The following is a 13091-nucleotide window of genomic DNA, read 5'->3' as shown; positions in this document are numbered from 1 at the left end:
AAACTGACAGCTTTATGATGTTGAGTCATTTTATTCAAGAACAAGGGATGCCTGTCCATTTAAGCTCATACGTCTTCCAGGAGTGTTTTAGCATTTCCTCATGTAGATTTTCCAAATTTCATGTTAAGTTTATTTCTAAGTATTTTATCTTGTTTTTTTTGCTATTGTAAATGGGATTCACTCTTCCATTATTTTGTGTATATGAAGGATATTAATTTTGTATGTTAGTTTTATACCTTGCTATCTTTAAAATTGTATGTGCTTTAGTACTTATTCTTAATTACATCTTTTGCTTTTTAAGCATTTAAAAATAACTTAGCTTATTAGTTTCACTATCTCAAGTCTTTGCAGATCTAGTTCTATCATCTTCGTTTTATTTCTGCTGGCTGTTGCTCATGGTCTATTATTCGCTATGTGTTTTGCGATTTTTTTTCGACCATGTATTCATACTTCTTGGAACTCTATCTGTGAAATTATTTGAGGCCTCCATTTAGAGTGAGTTCCTCCAGAAAGGACCCCATTTTCTTCTGCTAGATGTTTAAGGACAATATCAACATATGACGAGTTCAAAACAATTCTTAGCCTTGAGGCTTTTTTTTCAGTTTTAATATTTTTTTATTGAAGTGTGGCTGATTTACAATGTTGTGTTAATCTCTGCTGTACAGCCAAGTGATTCAGTTATATATAACAATATATATGACTGAATATATACATTTTTTTAATATTCTTTTCCATTATGTTTTATCATAGGATATTGGATATAGTTCTCTGTGCTATACAGTAGGATCCTGTTGTTTATCCATTCTATATCTAAAAGCTTACATCTGCTAATCCCAACCTCCCACTCCATCCCTCCCCCAACCTCCTTCCCCTTGACAACTACCAGTCTGTTCTCTGTGTTCATGATTCTGTTTCTGTTTCACAGACAGGTTCATTTGTGTCATATTTTAGATTCCACATATAAGTGATATCATATGGCATTTGTCTTTCTGATTTACTTCACTTAGTATGATAATCTCTAGTTGCATCCATGTTGCTGCAAATGGCATTATTTCATTCTATTTTATGGCTGAGTAATATTCCATTGTATATATGTACCACACCTTCTTTATCTATTCATCTGTCAGTGGACCTTTAGGTCGTTTCCATGTCTTGGCTCTTGTGAATAGTGCTGCTATGAACATAGGGGTGCATGTATCTTTTTGAATTAGAGTTTTGTCTGGATATATGCCCAGGAGTGGGATTGCTGGGTCATATGGTAAGTCTATTTTTAGGTTTCTGAGGAACTTCCATACTGTTTTCCACAGTTAACCTTGGGGCTTTTTAATTCACACGATAAACCTGGATGAGGGCTGTCTTAGAGCTACAATTTCTCAGGCAATATCTCTCCCCACTCATTCACCCAGTTCCAAGATTAAAAAAAAAAAAAAAAGCCAAGCAACTCTTTACTGTCGGCTTCTGAGAGTGGGTTTATTTCTGGATCTCCTTTTCATTGATGATATAGCCATTTAGGTTCCCAGCTTTATGTGAGGGTCTCCTAGAGGAGTTCTCTCTTTGGGGGCTCTACCCTTGAGCTTGAAAGGCTGCCAGAATAGACCAGACTCCAGGGGTTGGCAGATGCTCGAGGACAAAGCATGCTTGTGTGCTTACTCACCTCTGGGTTCCTGCCTTTTATTAATTTTTGCTTTCTAAGGATTAAAAAAAATTTCTTACTGGTTTAACAATGTATTTTAAGAGCTTTTATATAAATATGTTGTATAGTTTTGTGGGTTTTTTTTAATGGAAATTTGTTAAGAATATGTAGGCTGTCTCACCTCTATCGGTCTTGGAGGTTTAAGGTGATTTTTAAAACATTCAATACATTTAAAATTAACTAAACTTATGATATAGATAACTATTTATACACATGGAAAGATGGTGATGTGATGGTCAGTAAGAAGAAAAAGCTACAAATTGTAAAAGGTATGAGCTCGTCATAAAATATTCACAGAGATCCCTATATACAGAGGAAATAGTTTTAAACCTAGTGGCTGTTTCTAGGAGGTTGAATATTGGGTGATTCTTTTTTCTTTTATTTTTCCTTTTGTAATTTTTCATAATGAACATGAATTATTTAGATAAAAGTATTTTTTAAAACTATTTTTTACATTATATAAATCTGAATGGAAATATTTCAAAACTAAGTAGGAATGGTGTTAAGTTTTTCAAAGCCCTTTGAATATCTTTAATAATTTATCAGCTTTGATTTCGAGCCTCTCTCTTTCTCTCTCCCTCTCTCTTTCTCTACACACACACGCACATATACACATATGTTTTTTTTTGTCCTATGGGCAAAATCAGTGGGGTATAGGCTTCTATCTTCTGTAGAGCTATTTGGTCTCTAGGAATGAAAGACTTTCCCCCAAATGAGGCTGTTGGTAGAAAGGGAGCAGACAAGGGTAGTTCTTCTTCAGTGGAATCTTCCAAAACTTTGATAGAGTTTGAGGAGGTGAAATGACTTAGATAATGTCTTCCCTGGAAGCATAAAATAGAGGAGCTAATTCCCCAAACGCTTTCCAGTGGATGAGTCTATCATTTTGTATGAATGTTTCCTGGCTGGAATGATTTACCATTTTTTTCCCCTACTACCTCATTTAACTAACTGCAGATGGAGAATCTTACAGCTTTCAACTCTTTTAGAATCTATCTTGTTAATGGGTCTTTCTAGAATTGACTAGAAAAGTGTATAGAGAGAAATTTAGTATGGAAATCAGTAGACCATGAGCTCCAGGGACACTGTAACAGACCCTTTTCTGGGTAAGCGTGCAAGAAAGTGCCATTCCAACAAGACCAACTGTACATAAAAGCAGCGGCTGTCATACAGTGACGAAGTTTCGGAAAACAAAAAGAATACACTTGAAACTCCAGGAAAATTCCACTTGCATGCATCATAAAATTAGGAAAAAAGGAAAAACTGTGGAAGGTCAGCCAAGTCAACTGTTTTCTTTCAGATAGCCCCGCAGACCTGGGGATGACCAACAGTCATTTTAATTGTGAAGTTCAAATGTATAAAATATATTCATAAAATTTAAAGGGGGGCTTCCCTGGTGGCGCAGTGGTTAAGAATCCGCCTGCCAACGCAGGGGACGCAAGTTCAAGCCATGGTCCGGGAAGATCCCACGTGCCGCAGAGCAACTAAGCCCGTGCGCCACAAGTACTGAGCCTGCGCTCTAGAGCCCGCGAGCCACAACGACTGAGCCTGCGTGCTACAACTACTGAAGCCCGTGCGCCTAGAGCCCATGCTCCGCAACAAAAGAAGCCAACACAATGAGAAGCCCGCACACAGCAACAAAGAGTAGCCCCCGCTCACCACAACTAGAGAAAGCCCGCGCGCCCAGCCACAAAGACCCAACGCAGCCAAAAATAAATAAATAAATTTATATAAAAAAATTTTTTTAAGGGAACTCCTTTCTGAAAAATATTTCGAGTCAACAGAATTTCAGAGCCTCACCAACAGAATTTTTACTTCCTCTCTATGTGGTTGAGTTTAAGTACTAAATAAAATTACTGAAAGCTCTTACAGTGTTACAAATGAATATACATTGTATACCAGGAGTAAATCTACTTCTTTCAAAGATCAGATGGATAGTTTATTTTGATCATTGATTTGAAACCTCTTCGATGAAAATGCATTTTTGTCCTGTGTTGTAAGAAAAGGTTTTGAAATCGTGTTCAATTCTATCATCACAGGTTGTCATAAATTACATCATTATCACAAGTGCTGATAGATCAGACTTGGCAAGTTCACTGCACAGGAGGTTTGGAATAAGCTGAAGATTTGTCAGGATGTCTCCCCCAGTTTAAGACAGGGTCCCTGTGCATATACCTCCTCGAAGCAAGGAATATATCTAACCTTTATGTTCCTGGACCCTCCTCTGGGTTTCTAAATGGAAGTGTTTCATGGTGTTTGAGGAGATCAAGTGAATTAAATATGCAGCAAGTCAAACCCCATCCTGAAGAGGTAATGCTTCCTGGGAATCTGCCACGAACTACAAGAAACCTTTTTCTTATTTGATTTCTTCATGCTTCCATTTGTTTCTCTAAACGGATGATACTGTGTGTTCTTTCTATAACCAGAGTTGTGTGGTGAAGATCATGCATGATAGTTTATTTTAGGAAGCTTTGAAAGCAAAGTGGCTATTCCATAAAAATTCTTCTTCTCCCCCTCAAAAACAAGATTTTCACACAGTATTGTGAAGCAATTATACTCCAGTAAAGGTCTATTAAAACAACAACAACAACAAGATTTTCGGATGAGGGAAGCAAATGAGAAAGACAGAACTGGATGTTTGAACGATTCTTCTGGAAGTGAAATCTGACCAGATCCCTCTTGTGTTTCGAACTCCCCTTCTCAAGCAGAGTAAAATCCAGACTCTTTGCCTGAAGGCTTCACCATATCTGGACCCAGAGACCTCTCTGACCTCATCCCTCACTGTGCCCGTCTTGCTCATTTCTCTTATGCCTCACAGGCCTCCTTACAGTTCCTCCATCCTCAGGGACTTTGTATTTGTGGTTCTCCCTGCCCTTCCTCCAGTGAGTTCCACCACTGGCTCTCTGCCCTCATTCAGTCTCTGCTCAAATGTCGTCTCTGGGGACTCATCCCTGACCTCCCCACCTAAATCAACAGTTCGTCCTCTTCCACCTCCTTGTCTTATTCTTCTTTCTATCACTTGCCAATGATGTTTTCTGTCTCTCTCTCTCCATGAGTAAGTTCCAAGAAGTTCCTGCTTGAGAAAGTATTTGCTGACTGAATGAATATGGACTGCTGACTAAATGGATGGCTCCAGGGATTCTGTCACCGTAATCACATAGCCAGCATGTGCTACACATATGGATTTAGGTGGATGACTTAAAACTGATGATAGCCACATGGGAAGAATTGAGGAGGCATAACTGATGAATTGTATTCAATTCAATGTAGCAAACATTTATCCAGCCCCTATTATGAGTAAGGCCATATGCGGGGGGTTGATATTGGCACATCTGCTTCTCTGAAGAAGCCTTATAATTGATTTTTACAAAGAAGAGCCAAAGCAGAAAGGCTTCCTCAGACAGTTGGGACCCCCCCTGCTTCTGATTCTTTTTTTTTTTTTTTTTTTAATTTGGTTGCCTGGGGTCTTAGTTGCGGCAGGTTGGCTCCTTAGTTGCGGCATGCATGTGGGATCTAGTTCCCTGATCAGGGATCGAACTCAGACCCCCTGCATTGGGAGCATGGAGTCTTAACCACTGTGCCACCAGGGAAGTCCCACCCCCTTCTGATTCTTGTTGAAATAAATTTAAATTGACAAGCCTTTGTCAAATCCCTACTACAATCAAGGCACTAGGCTGCTGATTGATTAATCCCATTGTTGGGCTTCATAAGGGTGTTGATCCTTCACCTTCAAATAATGGCAAATCTGATACTCAGAAAAAATAATTCAGGATAGCAATACAGCATAAGATTATAGACTTTGGAGAGCTGTATTAACCCGAGTACTTCTAGAAGTGCAAATGTTAAAGCTATTAAAGTTCTACCAGAATCGTGCACCAACACTGCTCATTGATGTGTACTTTTGATTGAGACAAGAAAGAAATAGATATATTACAAATTAGCCAAAAAATCATATCTTTTCCTCATTATTTTCTGAACATTTAGGACTCACTTTTGTGCAAATACTTATATAGTTAATTTCTGGTATATTTTATCTATATCATTTTATATGAGTAAATTTTAAATGCACACATATATGTTAGGACTTTGTTATACAAAGGATGGAATAAAAAGAGTGGAGGGTACAAAGTAGTACCTGGCACAGTTAACATCAGCTAACAGTGAGAACCTACTTGGTGCCTGATACTCTTCTAAGGGCTTAATGGGCTAATTAGATTGGATGAATTAATTCATTTAATAGTCACAACATGCCCATGAGGTAGGTACCCTTACCATTCCCATTTTACAAATTAGGAAACAGGAAAAAAGAGGTTCATTAGCTTGTCCAAGGTTAGTAATCATGCCAGAATCCATGCTCTTAACCACTATTATATTGCCTCCCAGGAAGCTTGCATTCTACCCTGGGCAGGTAGGAAAGAAATGTATCAAATATTAATCAGGGGCTTCCCTGGTGGCGCAGTGGTTGAGAGTCCGCCTGCCGATGCAGGGGACGCGGGTTCGTGCCCCGGTCTGGGAGGATCCCACATGCCGCGGAGCGGCTGGGCCTGTGAGCCATGGCCACTGAGCCTGTGCGTCCGGAGCCTGTGCTCCGCAACGGGAGAGGCCACAACAGTGAGAGGCCCGCGTACCGCAAAAAAAATTAAAAAAAAATAAATATTAACTAGAGTTGAGAGCAATAAAAGAGCCTTCTCAAAGTAACCTGTGCTTTTTTTTTTTTTGCAAAAATAGACAATAATTACTGTAAGAGCTCAAAGGAGGGAAAGGCAATTCTGCCTGCGATGGACTTCACCAAAAATCAAGAATGGCTTCTTCATCACAAAAACAATACTGGAGGTAAGAAATTAGGGAGCAATACCTTTAAATTATTGAAGGAAAATAATTTCTAAGCTAGAATTCTATGCACAGCCAAACTAGTAATGAAATTTGAGCATAAAGACATACAAGGTCTCAAAAATGTATCGATTTCCCACCCCCCATGCCCTTGTCTTAGGATACCACTAGAGGATGTCCTTCCTCAGAAGGAGGGAATATTTATCATCGTCTCATTATCTATATGAGATGATGGATGTTCACTAAACTTATTGTGGTAATCACTTCATGACATATGTAAGTCAAATCATTATGCTGTATGCCTTAAACTTATGCAGTGCTGTATGTCAATTATATCTCAACAAAACTGAAAGAAAAAAATTAAAACAACAAAAAAGAGGGAGTAAAATTCAATTAGGAAGATGTGCAAAATTGAGAACAAGGTATCCAGCAGAGGAGAGAACCCTGAGAATAATGACTGTGGTGTAGATAATTCATAATTCAGCTGTAAAGGGCAGCCATCCAGGTGGAAGCAGCAAGACTCAGGAGACAAGCTGTTTGGAGCTGTCAGCACCATGCCTGGTGCTGTGGAACCAACTTTTAACCAGAGAAGACTCCTGGAGAAAGTATCAACCCAAACAAGGGAATATACTAAGAAAGAGGAAGGTATGATATCCAGGAAATAGGGAAGCCAACCTTGGAGAAAGACAGAAGGAATTCCAAGTTTGGTAGAAAACAAAGGCCAGGATGACAACTGAGCAGCAGGTCTAAAGGAAAACCTGCCTGGAGAAGAGGGATGTTTAAAAATATTTTTACCTGATATCAGTGACTTTTGGACATTGCACTGAGACGTTATTGGAAGTAGTTGGAAAGATTAGCAATAAGCAAAAATCAAATAAAGCAAAGGAAAAAGCAAGACAATTATTAACTTCAGAGAAAACCTAAAAGTAGAAGGAAAAATGATCATAATACATTATGATGCTTTTATGTGAATATTTGCAAAGCATAGGAATGGAAACACTGAATATGGAGGTAAACATCATATGGGGAAGATAAAAGAGGAGAAAAGGGATGGCAGCCTGAAAGAGCTACATCCTCTTCTACCGTAACAGGAAATATAGAAATGATGTTTAAAATTGATTATTAAACACATAGCAGTACATACATTATATTGAGAAATCTGGAGATTTGAAAATGTCAAAGAAAAACTGCTAAAAGAGTCAAAGGTGATTACTTCTGGTGAGCGGAAGTAATATTTTTTAACAAGTTTTTAGTATTATTTAAATTTTAAAATTACATATATAAATTATTTTAGTAAAATGGTATAAAAAAAATTAAGTGTCCATGTGGGCTTTCACAAAAGTTTGGTATCCAAACGACTCTCAGTAAAGATTCTTCTTCTTCTATGGTATTATTATTATTAATTATTATTATTATTGGAAAGAGTCTTGGCTTATTGTCAGATGCTATTGAATCTCTTAATATCTGCCACTGATTCTTTCTGGGGATTTAACGCATGGGATCTCAGTTTCTTCATTTGTAAAGTGAAGGGGTTAATATATATATATATGTATGTATAAAATCTCTTAGGCCTGCTCCAGCCCTATTATGTTATGAACAGGACCTATTATGCAACATGCATACACTGACAGGTTGCCGTCACACATGCGAAACTTGGCTGTTTTTTTTTTTTTTTTTTTTTGGTACGTGGGCCTCTCACTGTTGTGGCCTCTCCCGTTGCGGAGCACATGCTCCGCATGCGCAGGCTCAGCGGCCATGGCTCACGGGCCCAGCCGCTCCGCGGCATGTGGGATCTTCCCAGACCGGGGCACGAACCTGTGTCCCCTGCATCGGCAGGCGGACTCTCAACCACTGCGCCACCAGGGAAGCCCTTGCCTGCTTTTAAAGTCCTGACTTTGATCTACGCCATGGAGCCGAGAAGATGAGGAATGTCTTAATCACTGGTTCAAGAACATGAAAGGTGATTGTGAGACAAAGAGGGGATTCCAGCACCAGGAAGGACATTTTAAGACAATATGATTTCAACCTCTGGAATGAGTCTTACCTTGCAGAGCTGATATATTTAAAATGGGATGATGTACTTGAATGCTCTTTGTAAAGTGAAAATCCTATACAAGCATAAGCTGTATCTCTAGTATTGTTTGGAAAGGGGTCAGTGCACTCTAGTGGGGAAACCTCTGGCCTGGGCGTTAAAACATTTGAATTCTAGTGTTGACTTTGCCATTAATCCCCCAGGTAAGTTTGACAAACTCTCTCATGTCTTTTATCGCAGCTTCAGGTTTGGTAAAATGAAGATGGACTTGGAGTTCTTCAGTTAGCAGAGAAAGAAATCAGATTTGGCAAAAATAGGGTAGCTCATAGAACTGAGACAAAAGCTTCAGGAAGGCCAGGAGCCAGATACTGTGGAGCTCTGGGCAGGGCTGATATTCAAACGATAAAACAAGATGGCGCAGGCAAATCGGAATGGATACCAGTAGCCACACAGAGACCTAGCGGCACTCAGCTGATACACAGTGTCTCAATCCATGCTGTGACAAAATTCCACAGTCTGGGTAGCTTATAAAGGACAGAAATATATTTCTCACAGTTCTGGAGGCTGCAAGTCCAAGCTCAGGTTGCCAGCATGGCGGAGGGCAGGCTCGCTTCCAGGTCCCGGACTTGCCATTGTAGTGAGAAGGGGCGAGGCATCTCTCTAGGCAAGAATGCTAATCCCATTCATGATAAGCGTTCCACCCTCAAGAGTTGCAAGCAACTCCCAAGGCCCCGCCTCCTAAAACTGTCACCTTTGAGAGTCAGGATTTCAACATGTGACTTTTAGGGAGACACAAACATTCAGACCATAGCACAGGGGTTACCTCTTGAGCTGCTGTATCAGAGGGAAAGCTGGCGTAGTGATCCCAGGAAGGGGATGCTGGGGAGGACATACAGGGTGGTGGAGAGGCAGCTGTTTACCAACTGGCAGGGAGGTATTTCAATATTTTAACAGCCGGTACAGCTGTATTGGTGTGTTTCTGCAGGATGTCTAGATTTAAGGAGCTATTTATTGTTACTGCAGGCCTCACTGCTAGGATGAATCGAGATAAAAATTTAGCACTTTGTTCCTCCTCTTGTGTCCCACTGCGTTATACTCACATTTGAGGGAGAGAGTGTGTGGTTGGCCTAGTTGCGAGCTCCTGCCCACACTCGGCTAGAGGAGAACAGAGCACTCGGAACTGACAGCCCAGCCACAGCTGCATCCAATGGAGTGGAGGCACTTTCCTAAAATAAGTCAGGTCTTTGTTACTCAAAGGCGAGAATAACCTATTGGAGAATAAAGTATTTGACAGCTGGTATGGCAGGGACATCAATCAGTGAGAAGGTACATCAGCCCTTGACTAGGGGGCAGGATCCTGAAGTTTCTCTGATTTGTTGGGAGTTAACCTTTCGTTACCAGCTGTGCTGTGGCAAGATGAGGGCAAATACTAGGAGTCCCGGGGGTCAGCATGGAAGAGGGGGTGGGCACGTGGAGCCAGGAGCCTGGGCCGTGGTTACTGCTTATAGGTTATTGCTCATATTATCAGTATGAACCTTCTGTAACCAAAAGAAGGGGGAATGGATAGGCTGAGGAAAAATCATAGCTGGCTATTACAGAGGGGTTGGAGTAGAACTGCAAAGAGTTAATGGTTTGCTGCTGAGTGTATAAGGAAATGTGTGGTGGTATTTTTGGTTTTCACAATGGCTAGGAGATGGGGAGGGTGCTACTGGAATTTGGTGATGGAATCAGGAACAATAAATGTTCTACAATGTCTGGGACGGTCATGCCGACCTATCCAAAATGTCAAAGCAGCTCTGTTGAGACAGATTGCAAGAGTTATCCGTAAGGGGCTACTGAAGAGAGGAGAGCTGTATGCCTTGGGCAGAAGGGAGATAAAGTCCTAATTTGGGTGATATAGTTGCCATTTATTATTTAGTATGGATTAGGTCCATAAACACATTTGTCATTTAATCTGCATGACTATCCCCTGAGATATAATTAATTACTCCCTTCTTATACACAAGGAGTTAGGCTCGGAGAGGCAAAATAACTTCACCAGAGTGAGACAAGCAAGGGGCAGAGTCCCTTCAATTCAAGTTTGAGTTCAAAACCTTCCTGCAGGGTTTTAGGGGACAAGGAGGAGAGTGGCAACAGGGTGTGTATGGAGTCCTTCGAGAGAAAGAAAATCACATTCGTGACACAAACTCAGGATGAAATCCTAGGAAGAGTTGTTGAGTCCTGGAATAAATTTCTGTGGGAAGCTGGAATTTTTGGATATCTTTGAAAAGACCCCCTCTATCTAAAAATCCTTTCGGAGGTTTTTTGTTTTTTGTTTTTTTTTATTTTTTTGATTGAGAGAGGAGACCATTAGAGGCGTCTTCTGGGCTTGTTTCTGTGATTCAGTTCTCAGTATTCTTCTAAACTCCGAGGGCTGACCTTAAGATAAATGTTGAATAAACACTCCCTTGAAAGGCCTGGAAATTCACACACAACTGCAACTAAGTGAAAAACTAATTAAAACCAGCCATTCTGATTCAACATTAACTGAAATTTATCTACCTATGTTGAAATAAATGCAAGAAGTCAAAAGTTTAAAAGATGAAAGAAGGATGACTTAGAACTTTTTAAAATGACATTTTATATCATAACAAAATCAATATACATTATCGTATAAGATTTCTATGGAATAAATATTCTGCTATTTGCTGTGTATGGATTTTTGCACGTATATCTCACATTTTAAAATCATCAGGGAATTCCTCATTTCCAATTATCTATAATTCCATCACAAGCACTTTTTCTCACCCTTTGCCTCAAACTTTATGCTAACACGCCACTACCTCCCCCAAGGGAATTACACGTAAAGCTAAGCTTACACTAGCCATCTATATCTTGTTAAAAATGAAGAACACAAGAGTAGATTTTATTAGTCAAAAAGGGGGGACAGAGTATGAAGGTAGTAGGCACTCGTTTGGGGGTGGGCAGAGGAAAGGAGATCTAACTAAAGTGGTAGTTTTCTCCAGCTATAAGTACTGAATTTCAGGAATTCTGGTCCCTCCGTATCAATCTAGGATGGATGGATAGCTTTCCAGTTCCCGCCCTATCGCGAACTCCCAGTCGCAGACACCAGGTGGCGCTCGCATGCTCGCAGCTCAGCGAATGGAACCCTCGGATTTAGACCCTGTCTGCTAAAAAGTCGCGCTGGCTGCCCGACCCGGGAGAATCACGTTCAGTGAAGCGCAGAAGCAAAACGGCGCCTAGCTCGGGTCCTGTCCCGTGGCAGACCTGAGGCGCGTTCGGAAAGCGACCGACAGACGCAGGGCGGCGGTGGGAGCTGCAGAGGGCCTTTTGCACTCCAATTGCAGGACAAGCGGGGAAGTTCAGAGCGTGGACAAGGGGATGCGAATACCAGCAAATTCGGGGAAAGCAGAGGACGTGGCTTGGGAAGGTTAGAATATCCGAAGGACCCCCTTGAAAGGGGCTGGATGGGTCACAGCCCCTCTTTCTGTATTCTGGGCTGAGCAGGGTGGTAGCAGGTTCGGGGACCTTTTAAGAGCACCGCCTGCCCTTTCTCTCTTCGCCATCACCAGCTTTTAACGGTGGTGAAATACCCTCTGCGGTTTTCCAAGGCGAGAGGGTATTTTCTCACAAAAGTGGCTTCTTCTTTTTTTTTTTTTTTTTGCGGTACGCGGGCCTCTCACTGTTGTGGCCTCTCCCGTTGCGGAGCACAGGCTCCGGACGCGCAGGCCCAGCGGCCATGGCTCACGGGCCCAGCCACTACGCGGCATGTGGGATCTTCCCGGACCGGGGCACGAACCCGTGTCCCCTGCATCGGCAGGCGGACTCTCAACCACTGCGCCACCAGGGAAGCCCAAAAGTGGCTTCTTGATAAACACTTAGTTTTTATACCTCCCAGCTCCCAACATTTGTGCGCACACAACAAGCTGGATTGTAAAGACGCCGCGGGAGGGGGTGGGAGGCTGTTCGTGAGGTTAAAAAATGAGTAACGATGATGACTTTCCAAGGGGGCCCAGGGGATGACCGCGCAGGGCCGAGTCCCTGGAGACCTGGCGCGGGGCTCTGGCACGCCTCGTGGGCTTCACAGCTCAAGCAGAGCCTCTCGGAGGGTGACCTGCATGTATCAGAACCACCAGGGTGTTTGATAAATGCAGAGTCCCTGGCCTCAGCCCAGACCTGTTGAAACAGGATCTCTGCGAGGGAGCATATGCAGTTTAAGAAGTCCTACCACCGGCCACAGCCGACATTCGTCCTTTTAAACACCAAAAATGTGTATTTCAACATTCGCAGGTGATTCTCCTGCACATTAAAGTTTGAGCATATCAGCTTTGGCATTTTATAGCCCTCGTTCAGAAGAAGGAAGGGAGTAAGGGTACCCCTTGTTTTTTTGTCTTTTTTTGGTGGTATCTTAGTTCCCCGAACAGGGCTCGCACCCGCGCCCCCTGCAGTGGGAGCGCGGAGTCTTAACCACTGGACCGCCAGGGAAGTCTCAAGACAGGCTACCCCTTTATAGCGGGTACCAGCCGCCCGAGCGCGGGG

General features: G+C 41.9%; 1 protein-coding gene across 4 annotated transcripts in view; it reads left to right on the top strand.

Moving 5' to 3' along the window:
- COL14A1 (collagen type XIV alpha 1 chain) overlaps window positions 1-13091 on the top strand; it is a 271596-nt gene that overhangs the window by 12139 nt on the left and 246366 nt on the right. For all 4 annotated transcript variants that reach the window (XM_029222937.1, XM_029222936.1, XM_029222935.1 and 1 more), the window contains one exon: window positions 6419-6523. In XM_029222937.1, the coding sequence (XP_029078770.1) occupies window positions 6469-6523 (55 nt within the window). In that variant the 5' untranslated portion in view covers window positions 6419-6468. The remainder of the gene's footprint in view (window positions 1-6418; window positions 6524-13091) is intronic.

The sequence above is a fragment of the Monodon monoceros genome, unplaced genomic scaffold (assembly GCF_005190385.1).
Source record: "Monodon monoceros isolate NGI ecotype Baffin Bay Population unplaced genomic scaffold, NGI_Narwhal_1 Super_Scaffold_14, whole genome shotgun sequence".
Taxonomy (NCBI): domain Eukaryota; kingdom Metazoa; phylum Chordata; class Mammalia; order Artiodactyla; family Monodontidae; genus Monodon; species Monodon monoceros.
Note: the sequence above shows the minus strand (reverse complement) of the source record. Positions and strands in the feature narration are given on the sequence as shown.